Source organism: Nilaparvata lugens, chromosome 2 (assembly GCF_014356525.2).
Source record: "Nilaparvata lugens isolate BPH chromosome 2, ASM1435652v1, whole genome shotgun sequence".
Taxonomy (NCBI): domain Eukaryota; kingdom Metazoa; phylum Arthropoda; class Insecta; order Hemiptera; family Delphacidae; genus Nilaparvata; species Nilaparvata lugens.
In genome coordinates this window covers 13,822,313-13,845,184 of record NC_052505.1, presented here as the reverse complement: position 1 = coordinate 13,845,184, position 22,872 = coordinate 13,822,313, and the positions used below count along the sequence as shown (strand labels likewise).

General features: G+C 36.5%; 1 protein-coding gene across 5 annotated transcripts in view; it reads left to right on the top strand.

Annotated features, from left to right (window-relative positions):
* The window catches only part of LOC111056554 (neuroglian), a 77,294-nt gene that overhangs the window by 41,196 nt on the left and 13,226 nt on the right, over positions 1 to 22,872 (top strand). For all 5 annotated transcript variants that reach the window (XM_039420599.1, XM_039420602.1, XM_039420601.1 and 2 more), the window contains exons 15-21: positions 1,718 to 1,952; positions 3,576 to 3,694; positions 6,844 to 7,030; positions 10,444 to 10,714; positions 13,931 to 14,095; positions 15,874 to 16,040; positions 20,990 to 21,200. In XM_039420599.1, coding sequence (XP_039276533.1) covers positions 1,718 to 1,952; positions 3,576 to 3,694; positions 6,844 to 7,030; positions 10,444 to 10,714; positions 13,931 to 14,095; positions 15,874 to 16,040; positions 20,990 to 21,200 — 1,355 coding nt within the window. The remainder of the gene's footprint in view (positions 1 to 1,717; positions 1,953 to 3,575; positions 3,695 to 6,843; positions 7,031 to 10,443; positions 10,715 to 13,930; positions 14,096 to 15,873; positions 16,041 to 20,989; positions 21,201 to 22,872) is intronic.

Below are 22,872 nucleotides of genomic sequence, written 5' to 3'. Positions count from 1 at the left end.
TTTACTCAAACCTGAAATGGCGGCTAATTTAAAAAGCTGTGATACACCAATCTAAATTTCAAAACAACAGAAATTAAGTTATTTGGTAGGTATTCTATTCCAATTTCTTTTAAAAATGATAGAAAATTAGAAATCCTATTTGAAATAAGTAATTTCAATGGAAATAATTCTGAAATAACCTTTCAATATTATTTATACCGGTACGAGTAGGTCTAACCTAAACGTGTAGGCTAACTGAAGCATGGATGAAGTCCAGGATGGTTAGTTATCAACTTTTAAAATGTCATTTCAGTCATTTTAATTTGTGTTTCTCATACGGTAATGTCTGAAAATTATTTCATTGTTTCAAAATAGCTATTTATGTATTAAGAGCGTAATGCGCGACTTTATCGCTCGCGCAAAACAGTTATCACGCGACGCGAAGCGGAGCGTGATAATTTTGCAAGAGCGATAAAGAAGCATTACGCGCGAATTACTTACAAAATTTTTTCTACAACTGCACAAACCTGTTAAATCACTTATATCTGGTGGAGTTTATAATTCGCCTACACTGATATCCATAATGGCTGTAGAATCGGTACAATTACCGACTTTTTAGGTCAAGATCCGACCGAGAGTGGTTTGTCTTTTGGCGAGCTGCTTATCATCAGCTGATTAGTGAGCGTAAAGAAACTCTTCTGCGCATGCGCGAATGATTTGCTAGCGTAAAAAAAATGTACTGCGCATGCGCAGATGGTTAGCGAGTGATAAATTAGATTCTACTCAGAAATAAGCTGTTTTACAAGGAGAATTGAGTATGTAAATTCTTTCTTTACGCGTAGTTGTAGAAAAATACATTTTAAATCAATTATACGACTTGTGTACCAAAGTATTTTGATAGAATGAAGAAAAAAATGGCGGCTGAGTTACTTTTGTACAGTCACTGTCAAAAGTAAAAATAAAATATTCTGGTAAATTGACAACATTGCAAAGCTAGAGAGAGATAGTGCTATCTGTTTTGTTGTATGATAGAAAAGGACAGCAACAATATTGTCAATCACTGCCATTATAATGTGGACCTCACTATATATTGTAGCCAGTGTGTTTTTCCATTCAATTTTAACTAATCTCTCACACCGAAGCAATACGATATCGCTATTTCTTGTGTAGAGCAACATGCATTGCTCTCTATATAACGTGTTGGCCGAAAATTAACAGTATCCCTGAACACCAACCTTCCTTCTTGATCTCTTCTCCACGACACAACTTGTGAACATAATTCCATTCATCGAGTAAATTATCAGAAGAACGAAAATGTATATTTTTCATTTTGCTGGTTTGATATTATTTAAAAATGAGAACAATGAGAATGTGAGCAGTTTAGTCAGTTCTTAGTTTATTGTTATCTGGTTTCTTTACATTTTGTATTTTTTCTTATGAATCGAAAGCTCAATCAATATTCTTGAAAAAACCATGGGTTAAATAAGTCAATAATAACAAGTTGATAATGACAAATCAATAACAGTAGAAGTATATTATTCACAATGTTGTTTTAACCTGTGTTATCTCAGCAGTTCATTTCACTGTACCACTTGATGTTGAGTTATTAGATAACGGAACATAATAAGTCGCTAGTATATTACCAACAATATTATACTGATTTGAAACTACGGTTTCCATTTATATTTTTATTATTCAGTCATGATTCAACTTTTAACTGTTTTGTGTTGGTTTGCAGCCGATGCCAATGATAGAGCACAACGCGCCCAAGTTCATGTACCGCGTCTACTGGAAGAAGGACATACCGGGTCAGGCGTGGCAAACGGATGACATCATCAACTGGAAACAGGCGCAGTATGCTATCAACAACCAGGAGACATTCCAGCAGTACAAGATCAAGGTGGTCGCGCTCAATGCCAAGGGAGAGTCTAATGTCACGCCCAAGGAGGTGGTGGGGTGGTCGGGTGAAGACGGTTAGTACTACCATTCTATGTTAATGTTGTTGAAAATCTAATCAAATTTGCCAAAAGTTTCAATACAAATAGACAGAATGCAACAATGCTCAATTTATGGATTATACCAGTAATTGACCGAGCGAAGTGAGGTCCAAGATTCAAGTCGACGGTTTTGCATTTCTCATTATGTTTAAATGTTTATATGTTGCGCATTTACGGCGAAACGCAGCAATAGATTTTCATGAAATTTGACAGGTATGTTCCTTTTTAAATTGCGCTTCGACGTATATACAAGGTTTTTGGAAATTTTGAATTTCAAGGATAATATAAAAGGAAAAGGAGCCTCCTTCCTACGCCAATATTAGACTAAAAATCAGACTAGAATTATTCATCATAAATCAGCTGTCGAGAAGCCATAACGCATGCAATTAATAACTAAAATAACATAGTATTGTCTCTCGACCTTTCTCTGCTTCGAACTCGGGCTGTCCTGTTGCCAGTATGTCTTGAAGGAGATTAGCTTTTGATGTTAGCACTTTTGATACACCAACCCCAACAGCCATTAGCCGTTTTCACGCCGATATCTCGCCGACACGACATACAGACAGGATTTACTCTGATGGACAGTATAAGAGGAGGCTGTGGTTTATAACTGCGTGAGGTCTACTGTTCACAGAACTACTAGTAAATATATATATATAGTATTTTTGGAAAAAGTATAATTCAGATTGAAATGATTGTATATAATATTATTTGCGTTGTTTGCAAAAGTCAAATATAATTTGTCATTTGAGGCTTGACACATGTGTAGATTTCGAAAACTGGTCTTATATTTGGCATTGAATGATCTCGCTTGGTACAACCGCAAAGAAAAGAACAAACTATTCCTTCTTTTGCGGTACAACCAATCTTTAGCCGATAATATTTGAAATGTTAGTAGTTAATATACACATGGGGCACGGTCTGATAACACGAAAAAGTGGTAAATTGTTCTAGTTCTAGTGGTAAATTGTTCAACCACGTGTCTGGTGCAAATTGTTCCCATGGAACATCACTTCAGATATTCGTTTCAAGTTTTTGGCGCGCTCTTTTGCAATTAATTTTCACCAAAGAGTGTAGTAGAGTAACTGCGTAGATAAACAAAGGCCGCTGTAGTGTATTATCATAATAATTGTTTCAATTATAAAATAAATTTTATGATTTAAAGCAATAGTTCAAAGGAAGCATTTTATTATTATTGTTATCGTTATGCGGTCAGGAGAGGTTGATTTTTCATAATAGTTCAATAGACAATAGAATGGTTCTAAAATGTTCAGAAATCAGAATATAGCTTGTTTTGCTTACGCATGCGCAGAGAAGCAAGCAGACTACAATTCAATCGACCAATGAGAGCTCTTCAAATGTGAACTGTCACAATTTACCAGGCTTCGACTGTGGGGCAGGAATTTGCTACTGGAACTAGTTTCTGGTACAGAATCTGTCAAAATTGTTCCCATGGGACGCGGAACTTTTAACCGGGTGAATTGTGAATAGGACAATTTACCACGTTTCATGCTCCCAGAACGGGCCCATTGTTTTAAACAAGATCGATATCTTGCATCACACTTCTATTCAAAACTGATTTGATATTTTGGATTTCAGTTCCTCTACAACCACCAACCAACTTCACCCTGGTGCAAGTGGCGACCAGCTCGAGCGCCCTACTTAACTGGAATCCCGTTCCACCGGAAACTGTCAGAGGTCATTTCAAAGGCTACAAGGTAATTCACACTTTCATTCAAATAATCATTCTACACTTTTATACTAACAATCTTTCTGCACACTACTGCGATTTGCAGACGATTTGATCGGATAAGAAGATTCCCTCAGTAAAATTGATTTTATTTTTCCAATTATTCTAGGAAAATCTGAAAGTTTTTTCAGATTCGAGGGAAGTTGATAATGTAGAGTGTCCTACGAAAGGTGTACCAGCTGAAGACCATAGATTCGGCATGAAATTTGCAACAAATAATGTCCAGTAAAATTTTCTTATATCGATATTAGTTTTCGAGATTTATAGATTCTTCGATATTTTTGAAAAACATCTATAACTAGAAAACTTCTCTCTCTTCTTTAGCACTACAGCCCAATATGAGCTTTGGCCGCCTCCACTACAGCTCTCCACGCTTCTCGGTCCTCTGTTAATTGTCTCCATCCTCTATATCCCATTTTTTGGAGATCGTCTCTCACTTCATCTTCCCATCTTATTCTCGGCCTTCCTATCTTTCTTCTTGAATGTAGCCTCTCCTTGAATATTATTTTAGGCATTCTGTTTTCGTTCATTCTACAGATATGTCCAAACCATCTTAGCCGCTGTGCCTTTATAAATTTTACAATATTTCGGCCTTTCATCAATGCCTCGAGCTCTGAATTAGTTCTTCTCCTCCACTCCTCTCCTTCTTTAACTGGACCATAAATCTTTCTTAGGATTTTCCTTTCAAAAACGCCTAAATGGTTTTTGTCTTCTTTTGTTAACGTCCAAGATTCACAGCCGTACGTTACAACAGGTCGAATTAGGCTCTCATATATTTTAAGTTTCGTGTTTCTACATATGAGCCTGTTCTTCAAAAGTTTCATGTTACTGAAGTATGCTCTATTTCCAGCCAATACTCTTTGCTTTATGCTGTAACCCATCTTTTTCTCGTTATTTAGTTCAACTCCCAAGTAGCTGAAGTTCCTTACACCTTGAAAGATTTTATTTCCAATTCGGAGGTTTGTGGAACTCTTCTTGCTTGACTACTTGATATTTTCATGTACTTCGTTTTTCTTTCATTCACTATCAAGCCAATCTTATTCGCCTCTCTTTCTAGCAACAAATACGTTTCCTGTAGGACGTCTTTCCTTCTTGCAATTATTGCTACATCGTCCGCATATGCACATACCTGATACATTCGGTGGAAAATATTTCCCCTGTCTAATCCTTCAATAGCTCTATGTAATTCAATATTGAATAGGATTGCAGATAGTCCATCGCCTTGTTTGACACCTGTGTTAAATTCAAAAGTGCTGCTCCTTCTATTACCAATTTTGACCATTGCTGCAGTCCTACTCATTGTCATTTTTGCTAGATTAATGAGCTTTTTTGGCAAGGCGTATTGCTCCAATGTTTTCCATAGCTCACTTCTCACTATGCTATCGAAGGCTTGCTTGAAGTCAATAAATAAAATATGTAAATCCAGGTCATGCTCATAAAATTTTTTATAACTAGAAAACTATCAGTGAAAATCTAATTTTAAGGATATGGTTGGAAAGTGGAAGAAATTTCCGATAAGATACTTACAATTTTTTCCCTTATTTGATGTTTCTGAGCTTTTTTTGAGCGCTCAAAGTTTGAAAACGTACATTCGTCGAGGTCAAACCAAATTTCAAGGCTCTTTCCAACCATATCCTTAAAATCAGACTGATAGTTTTCTAGTTATTGACGTTTTTCAAAAATATCGAAGAATCGATAAATCTCGAAAACTAAGGTCGATATAAGAAAATTTTACTGGACATTATTTGTTGCAAATTTCATGCCGAATCTATGATCTTCAGCTGTTACACCTTTAGTGGGACACTCTGTATTTGTTCATCCCATGATAATATGGTTATTTTTCCAAGAGAGCCAGTCTATGCATCTGGTAACCCAGGCTCCTAGTATTGTGGGAATGATCAAGCACAGCACTTGAGACCAGAAGAAACTTTCCATAGAAATCACCATAGAAATCATACGTTTCAGTGTAGTCGTTGTAAAACGAAAGCATTTTAACCATGCTCAAATGTCTTGATCAAGCAAGATTAAACTGGGCAAAAGGTCAGCCACACCAGATTTTCTATCAAGCTGTTTTAAATCTTCAATCGAATAAACGGACTTTCACTTGTTATTATATTTAAATATAACATAGTGTTAATATGTTGTATTTTTTAGGTTTACTTTTGAATATAAATATAAATCTATATATATAACAGCGAAATGGCACTCACTCACTGACTGACTGACTCACTCACTCACTCACTCGCAGAACTAAAAATCTACCAGACCAAAAACATTCAAATTTGGTAGGTATGTTCAGTTGGCCCTTTAGAGGCGCACTAAGAAATCTTTTGGCAATATTTTAACTCTAGGGGTGGTTTTTAAGGGTTTAAAGTTCGTCTTTTAGCATGTATATTCTTATTCTCTTAATTATAATTGAAAAAAGGCCATACCATATGTTAATATAGAACTATAACCTAGAGAGAGTACCTCTTCAAAACAGTTTTTAAGTGGTAACTAAATTAATAATTTTGTCAGGTTGGCATTAAGTTGACATGACTTTGTTAGGTTGGCACCAAGTTGAAGATTGAAATGCATTTATCGCGGAAAAATTGATTGGGCACTGCTACTTCAATCCTGGGAATGTTATATTACTAGCCGTCAGGCTCGCTTCGCTCGCCATATCCGTTTAGCCAGACGTTTAGTCTGGACCCCCGACTGGATTGTCCTAACATATGATAAAAATGCTCAAATGAAAAATGCAGGCGAGCGAAGCGAGCCTGCTGATCTCATTCTTGGACTATCCAGTCGGGGGTGCAGGATGCGGAGCCCCCTGGCTAAACGGATATGGCAAGCGAAGCGAGCCTGACGGCTAGTAATCATATAAATCTGAATACCCTTTTCAAATTATTTCGTCACGACTTGTTTCGTTTACTAATGCTATTTTGAGACTTGAAAATGGCATTAGTAGCCGAAACATGTTGTGACGAATAATTTAAAAAGGATAATCAGATCTATATTTTTATTTATATTATGATGTTGTAGTTTATCATGTATTTGAATTGAGAATAATGAGTAAGGAAAGTTGTGTGAAAGTATCACACCAGGCTTTTAAATTTGCAATTTGTTTGTTTTTAGATTCAAACGTGGACAGACAAGGACGGCGAGGAAGGCATGAAAGAGATCTACGTGAAGGGCGACACGACTCGATCGTTGGTGTCCAAGTTCATGCCGCACTCGAAGAACTATGCCAGGGTGCTCGTCTACAACTCTCAGTACAACGGGCCGCCCAGCGACATTCTCAGCTTCGACACGCCCGAAGGAGGTCAGTTCTATCATAGAGAATAGATAACATAAGTAGATATTCCATGGTATAGCGCGTTTATGTTCCTAATTTCACTACGTTGACTACACATAAAATCAACATTTTCAAAAGAGCCTGTTTACTTTTTATGAAAATTATCATCCATTATAATCAGACACGTTCAGTCACAATACTTCACTTAGTTGCCTAGGAAGACATGTCTAATTGCAATGACAAAACTTGTCTGATCATGTCTTGTCTTGTCTTGACTAACTGGTGTGCGCCTAGCCTAAGTCATTGCAATTAGATGAGCAACTTCATGAGCAACTAGATGAGTCTACATGAGCAACTATGTGAAGTATTGTGACTAAACGTGACTAGTCTTGTCTTGACTAACCGGTGTACGCCCAGCCTCAGGGTAGGCATACACCAGTTAGTCAAGACAAGACTATCCACGATCAGTCACGATACTTCACATTGTTGCTTATGAAGCAATACATACCTATTAGTCATTGCAATTAGACATGTCTTCATAAGCAACTATGTGAAGTATTGTGACTAATCGTGACTAGTCTTGTCTTGACTAACTGGTGTGTGCCTACCCTAAATCTTTCAGTGATAAATTGATATATTATAGTATATCATTGTTTTAAATTAGTAATACAGGGTGATTACCGGGAAACGCATGTTTTTCAAATAACGAGAACTATTGCAAATCAGAGTAAAAAATGCATTTATTAGTGAAAATGCAGTGTACACAATATGCAATTTCAAAATAAAATTACTTACAATCTATTATTTGAAAATTACATCTCTAAGGTGGTCACCTGCTGCTTGGATACATTGTTGAAGGCATTCTTTAAAACTTGCTACGGATTCTGCTAACATGTCTCTAGGAATGCCATTGATTTCAGGCAAATAGCTTTTTCAAGTTCTTGGATTGTTCGTGGTTTGTTTATGTACACTCTAGCTTTCAAGAATCCTCACAGAAAGAAATCTGGAATTGTTAGATCCGGTGAGCGAGAAGGCCAAGTGACATCACCAAAACGCAAGATCACTCTTGTAGGGAATGTTTGCCGAAGGGATTCCATACTAATGCGAGCCGTATGTGCTGTTGCCCCGTCTTGTTGGAACCATACATTACGTATCTGTATATGTTGACGGCGCAGCTCTGGCAGGAAATATTCTTTCAACATATCCAGGTTTTGTTGTGCATTCACTGTGACTGTTCTGCCATCGTTGTCTTCAAAAAAATAAGGACCAATGATCCCCTTTTCACAAACTGCACACCACACAGTAACACGTAAGCTATGATGAGGTCTCTCTGCCAGTATTTGAGGATTGTCTGCACACCAAAGCTATTTGCCAGGAAATCAATGGCATTCCTAGAGACATGTTAGCAAAATCCGTAGCAAGTTTTAAAGAATGCCTTCAACAATGTATCCAAGCAGCAGGCAACCACCTTACAGAGGTAATTTTCATTTTCCACCTTACAAGTAATTTTATTTTGAAATTGCATATTGTGTACACTGCATTTTCACTAATAAATGCATTTTTTACTCTGATTTGCAATAGTTCTCGTTATTTGAAAAACATGCGTTTCCCGGTAATCACCCTGTAGTAGATCGAAAACACCAAGGAGATAGTATTTCACATGTTACTATTAGGGTGGCTACTAACGATAGGACAAGTGTATTGAACAAGTGTGTACACACATGTCATCATGCATTGTTGTGTCATCACAGAGAAAGGCTTCGAACAAAATTGTTTGAAGTTAGGTTTTTGTATCTTAGATTTTTTGTTGTTTTTTCATCGCTGCACTATTTGACGTTAAATGATTTTTTTGTATTTATAATTTGCAATTTTCCAGTGGTTTATTTATTATTTGCAATTTTCCAGTGGTTTATTTATTATAATTGGTTGTTTATTTATAGAAGCTGTTGTCAAACAGCTGTTTTTTACTTTCCTTGCCCTATTACCATAGGTAAGGAAAGTATTGCTTTCCAAAAAAATTAAGGTACCCTAATTCCAAGTTTTCTATACGTTTCAAGGTCCCCTGAGTCCAAAAACATGATTTTTTGTGTATGTCTGTGAACACGATAACTCCATTCCTAATTAACCGATTGACTTGAAATTTTAAACTTAAGGTCCTTATACCATGAGGATCCGACAATAAGAAATTCAATGAAATTCAATTCAAGATGGCGGAAAAAATGGCGGATGCTTACTAAAAAAACATGTTTTTCACGGTTTTCTCGAAAACGGCTCTAACGATTTTCTTCAAATCTACATCATGGATAGCTATTTATAAGCCCTATCAACTGACATGAGTCTCATTTCTAGGAAAATTGCAGGAGCTCCGTAATATTTTTGAGAAAAATGGCGGATAGTTACTCAAAAACCATGTTTTTTACGGTTTTCTCGAAAATGGCTCTAACGACTTTCTTCAAATTTATACCATGAAGCCCTATCAACTGACATGAGTCTCATTTCGGGGAAAATTGCAGGAGTTCCGTAATATTCTTGAGAAAAATAGCGGATAATTACTAAAAAAACATGTTTTTCACGATTTTCTCAAAAATGACTCGACCGATTTTTTCAAATTCATACCCTTTATAGTTATTATCAGCTCTATCAACTGGCATGAGTCTCCTCCCTGAGAAACTAATGGGGGTCCAACCCATCCTAGAGAAATGGACCTACCTGGTAGAGCAGTTTATAAAAAGAACACATAGTCGAAATAATCCATCTGCAGAACAGCTGTTTTGACGACTTTAGAAAAAATCATCGAATTTCACAATTCACACAAAGGAAAAAGAACTCTGAAAACAATTATATATACACATATACAGTAGTCTGATCTTAGTTTCAAATATGTTACCGCCAATCGCTATTATGTTATTCCCCTGAATTATTCTCGTTTAAGAATGAGGCTTTAAGTTCAATGAGCAAGGAAAGTTGTGTGAGTGTACCACACCAGATTTTTGTTGGAAGGCTTTCGCTAATGACACAACATGCATGACAAACACACTTTTCCTTACACTTGGCCACCCTAACAATCATATCATTGTAAGATTTACTTCAAACTGTCAATTATTATCAATGCTGTCAGTTTGAAGGAAATCATAAGGTGCGTACAGACTTTCGCTCTGCTCCGCAACCGAACGTCACTCCAGCAGAGCGATTGATGATCGACCGGCGAGCAACAGTGGTTCGACCGGGGAACGCGAGAAGATCTAACATCTTCCGTAACGTTCATGATGGGTGCGTGGGCGGAGCGACTGTGGTTCGATGGAGGAACGAGGGCGGTACGAGGGAGGAGCATGCTCGGTGCGGGTTGGAAGAGCGTATATGTGTACGCAGCTTTACATTTCAATGAATACCAGATGATTTCATGTAACATGTTTTCTAACATTTTATTTGTGTTTTTTCAGTGCCAGGCACAGTGCAATCGCTGGAGGCGGTGCCCATGGGTTCGTCGGCGCTCTACCTGGTGTGGAAGAAGCCCGAACAGCCAAACGGCATACTGACCGGCTACAAAATTTACTATCAGACGGTGAAGGGTACCAAGGTGGGGATTCTGAACGAACGCAACCCGGCAATATCCGATCCAAGGCAGACGCGGGCCAAGCTGGCCGGCCTCGAGTCGGGCACCAAGTATCGCATTCATATCAAGGCCACTACTCAGGCTGGCGAGGGTGAAGGGTGAGTGCCAATTGTTCGATTGCATTGGTTGTTATGGGAGTCTTCACACAGCTGTTTTTTACTTTCCTTGCCCTATTACCATAGGTAAGGAAAGTATTGCTTTCCAAAAAAAATTAAGGTACCCTAATTCCAAGTTTTCTATACGTTTCAAGGTCCCCTGAGTCCAAAAACATGATTTTTTGTGTATGTCTGTGAACACGATAACTCCATTCCTAATTAACCGATTGACTTGAAATTTTAAACTTAAGGTCCTTATACCATGAGGATCCGACAATAAGAAATTCAATGAAATTCAATTCAAGATGGCGGAAAAAATGGCGGATGCTTACTAAAAAAACATGTTTTTCACGGTTTTCTCGAAAACGGCTCTAACGATTTTCTTCAAATCTACATCATGGATAGCTATTTATAAGCCCTATCAACTGACATGAGTCTCATTTCTAGGAAAATTGCAGGAGCTCCGTAATATTTTTGAGAAAAATGGCGGATAGTTACTCAAAAACCATGTTTTTTACGGTTTTCTCGAAAATGGCTCTAACGACTTTCTTCAAATTTATACCATGAAGCCCTATCAACTGACATGAGTCTCATTTCGGGGAAAATTGCAGGAGTTCCGTAATATTCTTGAGAAAAATAGCGGATAATTACTAAAAAAACATGTTTTTCACGATTTTCTCAAAAATGACTCGACCGATTTTTTTCAAATTCATACCCTTTATAGTTATTATCAGCTCTATCAACTGGCATGAGTCTCCTCCCTGAGAAACTAATGGGGGTCCAACCCATCCTAGAGAAATGGACCTACCTGGTAGAGCAGTTTATAAAAAGAACACATAGTCGAAATAATCCATCTGCAGAACAGCTGTTTTGACGACTTTAGAAAAAATCATCGAATTTCACAATTCACACAAAGGAAAAAGAACTCTGAAAACAATTATATATACACATATACAGTAGTCTGATCTTAGTTTCAAATATGTTACCGCCAATCGCTATTATGTTATTCCCCTGAATTATTCTCGTTTAAGAATGAGGCTTTAAGTTCAATGAGCAAGGAAAGTTGTGTGAGTGTACCACACCAGATTTTTGTTGGAAGGCTTTCGCTAATGACACAACATGCATGACAAACACACTTTTCCTTACACTTGGCCACCCTAACAATCATATCATTGTAAGATTTACTTCAAACTGTCAATTATTATCAATGCTGTCAGTTTGAAGGAAATCATAAGGTGCGTACAGACTTTCGCTCTGCTCCGCAACCGAACGTCACTCCAGCAGAGCGATTGATGATCGACCGGCGAGCAACAGTGGTTCGACCGGGGAACGCGAGAAGATCTAACATCTTCCGTAACGTTCATGATGGGTGCGTGGGCGGAGCGACTGTGGTTCGATGGAGGAACGAGGGCGGTACGAGGGAGGAGCATGCTCGGTGCGGGTTGGAAGAGCGTATATGTGTACGCAGCTTTACATTTCAATGAATATCAGATGATTTCATGTAACATGTTTTCTAACATTTTATTTGTGTTTGTTCAGTGCCAGGCACAGTGCAATCGCTGGAGGCGGTGCCCATGGGTTCGTCGGCGCTCTACCTGGTGTGGAAGAAGCCCGAACAGCCAAACGGCATACTGACCGGCTACAAAATTTACTATCAGACGGTGAAGGGTACCAAGGTGGGGATTCTGAACGAACGCAACCCGGCAATATCCGATCCAAGGCAGACGCGGGCCAAGCTGGCCGGCCTCGAGTCGGGCACCAAGTATCGCATTCATATCAAGGCCACTACTCAGGCTGGCGAGGGTGAAGGGTGAGTGCCAATTGTTCGATTGCATTGGTTGTTATGGGAGTCTTCACACAGTGCCACTTCTTCAATAGCATTTGTTGTTATGGGAGTGTTCACACGGTGCCACTTCTTCAATAGCATTTGTTGTTATGGGAGTGTTCACACTGCGCTAACTTTCCGATATTATTTGTTGTTATGGGGATGTTCACACGGTGCAATCTCTCCGATATTATTGGTTGTTATGGGAGTATTCACACGGTGCCACTTCTTCAATAGCATTGGTTTTTATGGGAGTGTTCACACGGTGCCACTTCTTCAATAGCATTGGTTGTTATGGGAGTGTCCACACGGTGCCATTTCTTCAATAGCATTGGTTGTTATGGGAGTGTTCACACGGTGCCAATTCTTCAATAGCATTGGTCGTGAAGGGAGTGTTCACATGGTGCACCTGTCCGATATTATTGGTTGTAATGGGGGTGTTTAGACATTGCCACTTCGTCAATAACATTGGTTGTTATGGGAGTGTTCACACTGTGCCACCTCTCCGATATTATTGGTGCTATGGGAGTGTTCACACTGTGCCAACTCTCCGATATTATTGGTTGTTATGGGAGTGTTCACACGCGGTGCCACTTGTTCAATAGCATTGGTTGTTATGGGAGAGTTCACACGGTGCCACTTCTTCAATAGCATTGGTTGTTATGGGAGTGTTCACACAGTGCCACCTCTTCGATATTATTGGTGCTATTGGAGTGTTCACACGGTGCCATCTCTATGATATTATTGGTTGTTATGGGGATGTTCACACGGTGCAATCCATCAGATATTATTGGTTGTTATGGGGGTGTTCACACGGTGCCACTTCTTCAATAGCATTGGTTGTTATGGGAGTGTTCACACGGTGCCACTTCTTCAATAGCATTGGTTGTCAGGGGAATGTTCACACCGTGCCACAACTTTAATAGCATTAATTGTTATGTGAGGGTTCACACTGTGCCACTTCTTCAATAGAATTGGCTGTAATGGTATGTTCATAGGGTGCCACATCTTCAATTGTTTTGGCTATAATGGGCGTCTTTATACGGTTCCAAAATCATGGAAACTGTTATTCGAAATATTTAAACAAATTAATCCTTGCTGTAAGAATACATGGCTATGTTAATGGTCGTCATAATTTCCTTTGTTGAATAATTCGTTAATGTAAAGTTACCCCTCACATTGGATAGGATATTTGAACACAAACTTTGATTGTACATTGTTCTAAGAATATAGATTAAGATTTTTTGAATGTCTGTTTGTCGAAATTTGATTCTATGATATTGGTCAATGAAATGAAGGTACCCGACAAAAGTGACTCATTTCCTAAAACATGAATATTGTTATTTTATAATTTAAATCTTTGTAAGTTTTGAAAGCAACGTTTGTTTTGGCAGGTATTTCATCGAGCAACGCACCCGTGCCTCGCAGTCAGCGCCGCCCGACATTCCTCGCTTCACGTGGGCTCGCCTGCCCTCCGACAACGGCTATGCCAAGATCAAGGTGGTCTGGCAGCCTAACCTAGAAGGCAAGCCCGGATCGCATTTCTTCGTCAAGTACAAGTGAGTTCAATCTATTCAATAAAATCAATAATAGTCTGCAGTGAGTTCAATCAATTCAATTCGATCAATAGTATGCAGTGAGTTCAATCAATTCAATAAAATCAATTATAGATGCAAGGAGTTTGATCAATTAAATAGAATCAATAATTATAGTCTGCTCTGGGAGCCGAGAAACAATGTAAACAAAGAGTGGATCTTGGAGCAGTTCACGGTATCCACCCAGAGGCACACTTATCAGTATCAGAATTAGTGACCCCTATTTATTATCCATTTTAATTTATTTATCAATACGATTATTTCAATGATCTATAATAAAAAATATCATAATCTGAAAGAGGAGTTTAGAAGAGGCTGAGGTGTACTAAGCTTAGCTTGTACTATTCCTCTTTCAAATTTTTATTTATTTTATTTATTTATTTATGTATATTTTTCACAAAGAAGCACTAATTGGGAGAGAAAAACTAAGGATACTCCTTGTACTATTTGTCTCCCAAATTTAGATAACATTTTAAAAGTCCAAAATGATTTCACTTTACTAAAATTTAGTCCATTTTCACTCAAAAACGACGAAAACTAAAATTTTTTAAATTTTGACGGTTGAAAACAAACTAAAAAACAAAAATATCACACTCAAATCACCATTAATTGGGAAAATTTTTGAATAATTTTCACAAAGAAGCACTAATTGGGAGAGAAAAACTAAGGATACTCCTTGTACTATTTGTCTCCCAAATTTAGATAACATTTTAAAAGTCTAAAATAGGGTTATGATTCCACTTTACTAAAATTTAGTCCATTTTCACTCAAAAACGACGAAAACTAATTTTTTTAATTTTGACGGTTGAAAACAAACTAAAAAACAAAAATATCACACTCAAATCACCATTAATTGGGAAAATTTTTGAATAATTTCACAAAATTTAGAGCCAGAAAATACAACTCACTATTCAGCACTGAGTACAACTCGCATCCGCGTTCAGATTCTTTCTTTGCGGATGCTAATCTTTTCCATAAAATGTAATTTATATTTTTATGTTTGTAAACTGTATTTTAAATGGAAATAAATTTGATTTGATTTGAGTAGGCAAGAAAATTTTAATGGTAATGAAGTCCAAAAGGTTATGTGTGCCACACACTTCACATTTCTGGTCCGAGAATACTCCTTAAGAATAATTTATATGAGTAATAACAATTTTAAATTTAGTTATGTTGTTAGAAAGCCGAAAAACACTTGGAAGCTTGATAATTTCAATAATATTGAATTGAAAATGAAATTTTGTGCCGAAAAATTCCAAACAACCACAAACTACAACAGCTTTAGTTTATTTTTGGTATCAAATAGTTTAATTTGTTCTGGTGTTGTCGCAAAATGTTTGAAAGACGGGACAATGTAGTTGAATTTGTTTTGGATTTATAACAAAAATCTTAAAAAACTGAACAATGTAGTTGTTTTTTTGTGGTATTGTCACAAACAGGTTGAAATACGGGACAATGTAGTTTAATTTGTTTCGGTGTTGTCACGAACAGGTTTAAAAACTGAACAATGTAGTAGGACTTCTTTTTGTGTTGTCACAAACAAGTTGAAAAACTGAACAATGTAGTTGAATTGATTTTGGTGTTGTCAAAAACAAGTTGAAAGACAGAACAATGTAGATGAATCTGTTGTCACAAAAAGGTTGAAAAACGGAAAATGCAGTTAAATTTGTTTTGGTGTTGTCATAAACAGCTTGGAAGACGGAGAAATGTAGTTAAATTTGTTTTGCTCTTGTCGTAAACAGGTTGAAAGACGAAACGATGTATTCGGAGTCTGCCAACACACTGGACGAGGACTACACAATCATCAGGTCTCTGAAGCCGGGTGAAACCTATGAGTTCAGAGTGGTGGCGGTTGATGGGGAGTACATGACTGAGTCAGAACCAGAGGAGATTGACACCTACACTGTCGGTCAGTCAATATCTGTATTATATTTATTTATTTAAATAAATGACACGTACACTGTCGGTGAGTCAAACCATAAATCTGTATTCTATGTATTTATTTATGGAGACAACAGGTAACCCCATTTTGTCGCCTTCACAAATACAAGAGACAACGGAAAACATTTTGAATAAGATACATAAAAATACAGTCTAAAAATGTTTTACAAGTACTTAGAACTAGCACAAATGATTATTCAACTGAATTTTCGAACTGATGGCTAGTTGCTAGCCATTAGATACTAGCATAGAAGATATTCCATGGTATAGAGCGTTAACAATATTATATTATCGTTATTCCAATTGCATTCAATCTTCAGCATAGAATAGGATAGCATAGAATTATTTAATTATTTGTTGAAACATCGCCGATTTATGAAGTTACATCACAATATTATATTATCGTTATTCCAATTGTATTCAATCTTTAGCATAGAATAGGATAGCATAGAAGATGGTGTAGAGCATTTATGTTCCAAATTTCACTGTTAACTCAAGCTGATAGTCCTAGTAGTTGTTTTTGGTGAAGCTATGTGACGCTGATAGCTCTCATACTCTCACGGCCTAGTCGTGTGTGATGGGAAGGATATTATTTTATATCCTTTTCAGAGAATCGACAATTATTTGTTGAAACATCGCCGATTTATGAAGTTACATCACAATATTATATTATGGTTATTCCAATTGCATTAAATCTTTATTCTCATTGATTGAATTTTAATACTTTGTAAAATTCGTTGAATAATATTAGCAATACTGTAATTTAATGTAAATTAGTGTATAAGCCAGTAAATATTGTAACTTACCTAAATAAAGAACTCTAATCTAATCTAATATTGTGCCATTCTTACACTCTCACTCTATCAAAACATTAATAATAGACAGTTTAGTCGACAGTAATAATTGGATTGAGAAACAAAAATCATCTAGAAATTTGGAACATAAACAACCTTTACCAGGGGTATATTCTTAAGCTAACTTTTCTCTGTTGTATCACCTTGAATGATACAGTATCACCACACACGATACAGTATCAAAAAAATATAATAAAGTATTATGTGAAGCTCATGTTAGTTCTCTATTGTATCACCATAAATGATACAGTATCAAAACAATATTATACAGTATCATCTCATTTTCTCTATTGCATCACCATAAATGGTACAGTATCACCACACATGATACAGTATCAAAACAATATTATACAGTATCATCTCATTTTTTCTATTGTTTCACCATAAATGATACAATATCACCACACATGATACAGTATCGAAACAATATTATACAGTATCATCTCATTTTTCTTCTCTCCTTTTTCCAGTCTTCTCCAATACTTCCCTTTCCTTCTCCTCTTTACCCTTTCATTCCTTACTTTTATACCCTCTACCAGCCTATTACATGGGAAACCATAGTTGGCTAGGTATTCTTCCTCCTTTTTTCTTTTTAGCACACCCCACCATGAAGCCTGTTTTTGTATTTTATTAAAAACTTATTTTCGATTGTGATTTTTTGTATTTTGATTTCCTTTATATATTTTGTTTTGAATTGAATAAGATTATTGATTGATTGATTTTCCCTATTGTAACATCATAAATGATACAGTATCAAAACAATGGGTCATATGAATAAAGTTGAGCATTTGCTTATACTTCTAAAATATGGAGCATATGCTTCATTTTCTATGAATAAACGTGAGCAAAACCTTTTGCTCATGCTCATCAAAAAAATAGTTTGAGCATTTGCTCAAAAGTTGAAACTTATGCTCAAAAGTGTATGAATAAACTAGAGCATTTGCTCAACTTTTGAAGTCTAGTCTGGAGCAGCTTTCCACCTTTTGCTCATACAGTAGTAAAATGGCTCAACTAATTCGTGTGAGTAAGAGGAAACTCTGCCAGATACGATCACAACCAACAGTTGAGAACTGTAAAACTCTTTTTAGATTCAACCATGATCCGATATAAAGATAGCCATCACAGAATAGTAAATAGGCATTTAAGAAGAAGAGAGTGTAGACGATTACAAGAAGGCTATTGAGATTATAAGATTATGCTAAAAATGATTATAGAGATGACATTTTTTCACGCAATTATTTCAAAATTCAGAACTCAACTATAACCTAAAATTCAATTCATGGATAGAGAAGAGAGCAGACGAGGCAAACACAAGCAGTGTCTATACTTGCATATTTAGCGCTTACGTGAGCTATAAAAATAAAAACAAAGTAAGGCCACAAAGGCGAATCAGCTGATGAAAAATCTTTAAAATACGTGAGCATTTGCTCCAGAGTTCAGGAGCATAAGGTAAAGCTTATTCATATAAAAATGAGCAAATGCTTATGCTTCTACCTAATGCTTATGAGAATAGTATATTTCGCACCTAGAGCAGAAAATGAGATTTTTCCGGCTCGAAATCGGTTAGAAAAGATTGAGAGTCGGAAAAACATTTTTGCCCGTGGTGCGAACGCTATCTTTCGCCACACACAAAAATAAACAATATATATATATATACACAGGGTGTTTCAGAAGTAGTGTCGAGAATTTTAGGGTATTGTACCTGGATGCTAGGAGACTACAAATGTCATATTTGAAGTGTCCAAAACTCAGCGGTTATCCTTATAGCTGCCATTTTGTTTTTTTCACTTAAAAATTTTTATCTCAAGAACGAAATGTTGTATTGATCTGAAATTTGGCATGAATATTTATGCTATAAAGACTCAACTATAAAAAATAAAAAAAAAATTTTCGTTGAAATTTTTCAAAATGGCGGCCATTTTAAATTTTTGATGGCGAATATCTCGAAAACCGTCCATTTTACAGAAAATTTACAAGAGACAAAAAAGTTAGCAAATTTTTTCTCGATTCCAATGATACCTGATTTATTAAGATTGGTCGAAGAATAACAGAGAAATTAATTTTTTTCGTACTGCATGCATGACCACTTTTCACCATTATTTAAAGATCAATATTAATTTTTGACTGTTGCGAGAGTTGAAGATTCCTTCTCTTGTAAAGCTGGACTCATCGGTAAATAACACATTTTCTAGAAAATTTGGTTGGATAATGTCTTGCTGAAGAAACCAACGGGCACAGTTTACTCTTGGCTCATAGTCGCGTTCAACCAATGAGTGAACTTTTTGAAAGCGGAAGGGGTGAAGTATTTCCTTGTTTAGTACACGCCACACAGAAGAAGCACTTGAATTGATTTGCTTTGCAACTGCTCTCGTACTCGTTCTAGGATTGAAATCGAATTTCTGCAATACTTCCTCTTCAAAAGCAACATTTCGAACTGCTCGAGGCCTACCAGCAATTACCCTGTTCCGTTCAAATGAACCAACTTCTCTCAGCCGATTGTGAGTTCTTGTGAACACCTTGTCGGAAGGGAGACGGCGGTTTGGAAATGCAGCTGCATACATTCTTCTTGCTTCGGTCGCATTGCCAAGAGCTGCTCCATACATGAAGTGAATATCGGTGTACTCCAGCGAACTAAATTCCATTACAATAATTAAATATTTGTGTAGAAGCAACGTAAGAAAATATTGAAACTGGAAATTTAAGATAGACCTAGGAAACGTGAGACTAAGAAATAGGAAGCACTACATCTGGTTCTTTACTTTTAATGAAACAACAATACTTTTACAAGACAAACATTATCATCTGAAAACCATTGTAAAATCATCTGTTTGCCCATATGGAGCCATACCGAGTTTCAAAGCTTCATCTTAAATACATCTGGAATTAAAAAATTAATATTGATCTTTAAATGGTGAAAAGTGGTCATGCATGCAGTACGAAAAAAATTAATTTCTCTGTTATTCTTCGACCAATCTTAATAAATTAGGTATCATTGGAATCGAGAAACAATTTGCTAACTTTTTTGTCTCTTGTAAATTTTCTGTAAAATGGACGGTTTTCGAGATATTCGCCATCAAAAATTTAAAATGGCCGCCATTTTGAAAAATTTCAACGAAAATTTTTTTTTTATTTTTTATAGTTGAGTCTTTATAGCATAAATATTCATGCCAAATTTCAGATCAATACAACATTTCGTTCTTGAGATAAAAATTTTTAAGTGAAAAAAACAAAATGGCAGCTATAAGGATAACCGCTGAGTTTTGGACACTTCAAATATGACATTTGTAGTCTCCTAGCATCCAGGTACAATACCCTAAAATTCTCGACACTACTTCTGAAACACCCTGTATATATATATATATATGAGAATAGTTGTTTACTAAGCACTTCCGAAAGCAGAAGTAGAAGGTGATAGCTCTAGCAAATCTGAGGTAATCTGAATATCAGGAAATTGTCCAAGTATTTTTATTTTTTATTCTGATTTGTCTAAATAAAACCTAAAAGATGATGTTCAATTATGTGGGAGGTTGAGTTTATACTTTTTTATTCTTTCAAATGACAATAAGATGATATTATTATAAATGTTATATGATATTATTATAAATGACAATAAGATGATATTATTATAAATGTTTTAATTATTGAATATGAACACAAATAATGAAAAGTTTTTTGATCAGCTGTTTTATGATCACCTTTCTTAGTTCCATGTTAGCAGTTGGAAAGGGTACTCTTCCCGGCCTAGGCCGGAAAGAAACCTGTTCTGACGTCAGACGAGAGTCGTCTGCAAACAATGTCTTTCAGATCTACGTAGGGACTGGAAAACAGCTGCTTTCTGTGCAGTGTGGCGAAAAAACCTTATGCTCCATGCTCATGAGCATATGATTTGGTTTCATTCATATGGCCCAATATGATACAGTATCATATCATTTTCCCTATTGTATCACCATAAATGATACAGTATCATCCAATTTTGATATATTTTCTCTTTGATTCTAGTTAGTATTCAATCAACCCATTGTGAAATGTAAATTCTTATGTTGGATGTTGTTTGTGTTTGTAGACGGGCCAATAATCCAGCCGAAAGAGAACGTGGCAACAGCGGGCTGGTTCATAGGCATGATGTTGGCAATCGCCTTCCTGCTGCTGGTGCTGATCCTGGTGTGCATAGTGAAGCGCAACCGCGGAGGCAAGTACGCCGTCCATGAGAGGGAGGCGGCTCACGGTCGTCACGACTACCCCGACGAACCAGGGTTCATGGAGTACTCGCAGCCGTAAGTTCATTCATTCATGCATTCACTCATACATTTATTCATTGATACTAGGGATGTCAATCCCGGGACTGATTTCCAATCCCGGTATTTCGGGATTATCCAATATCAATCCCGAGATTGGCAAAAATCAGTTTAATGCATTTTTAACCAATTGTTCCACCTCAATTACATGTTCAGTAACAGTGTGTGGAGATGAAAAAGGGCCCATTAAAGAGGGAGAGGCTATTATTAAAATGAAAAAAAAAATAATTGGAATATTAAAATTTAACATTCTATTTCTATAAATGTTTTCAAGATTATAGGAGTAACTAACTGTTTTATTCCACGTCCTACCTTAAATTTGCTGTATCCTAGATGATAGTGAGAACTGAGGAAAGCAAGATAACTCATCAGAGTCTTTTTTTATGTAAAACAAAAGCATTTCTATCCTACATCAGGACGGGATAGAGCTCACACTTTAATTACGTCAAATACTGTAAAGTTAATAATATTAATAATAAAATAGAATACTTTTTGTAAGACCGTGACGCCATACCGACCAAACAACGCGAAAGCTGAACCACTACACTACTAAATTAAATTTCGTAGAGCCAACTATAATATTTACTTCAACTAGATATTCTACTTATAATAGAGAAAGAGAAGAGGAGAGGAATAATTAGACAGAGAGTGAATCGTAGTGCATTTTTAATTCTGATTTCTGAAGTCTTTTCAAAGTTCGGAATGCATTTCAAGGAAATGCCATTAGCACTATTGCAAATATTACGCCGTCTAGACTGGTAATTGTGGTGCTGTGTAAACAGAAACAAACGTAGAGGCATAACAACCATTCTGCCAATTATGCGAATTCTATTAAGCCAGTAAAGAGTACAGTATACAATCATTATTATGTATAGGCTATGCAACTGTAGGCTGTGCCTATAAAATAAATTAGTCAAACATTTAGAACAATAAATTAGTTATAGAAACTCATATTCATCGCCGTAAATAAATTCCATAGCCTATTGAATTGTTTTTGGAAAAATATGATTCACAATTTCAGGTTTACAATCCCGAAAATCCCGGGATTGACGCTGAAAAATCACGGGATTGTTAGGTATCAAAAATGGACCGGGATCCCGGGATTGACATCCCTAATTGATACATACTTATATGAGTGCTACAGGCATAGCACAAATGCACTAAGATTACATAAGTTAGAATGTAAGATAAAAGATCGGGGGACCGAGCTTAGCTCTAGCATAGCAAAATTTATTACGAAAGAGGAAATTATAATGATATTCATAGTTTATACAGAAAGGTTCTATTTAATCACAGTGAATTGAGATAAATTCCCATTGGAATGCAAAAATCTCTCACAAAGGCCCAGTTGCACAAAAGCTGGTTAAATTTTAATCCTTGTTAATTTGATGTGAACCAAATAAGAGAAAGCCATTTTAAAAAGACGGCTTCTCTATTGGTTCTTCTGGAATTCATCAGGATTAAAATTAAACCGGCACTAAGTACCTGACTGAATGATTGCAATAGTTAAACAGCTGCGTCATAATTTTGCCTCAATCCCAGACACTTGCACTTGCTCACTCACTTCCATTATCGACAGACGAAGAAATTATAAGCTGTTTTTCCAAGGATGGATAGGTATTATCCTTCTAATGACCTTCAGCGAGTTTTC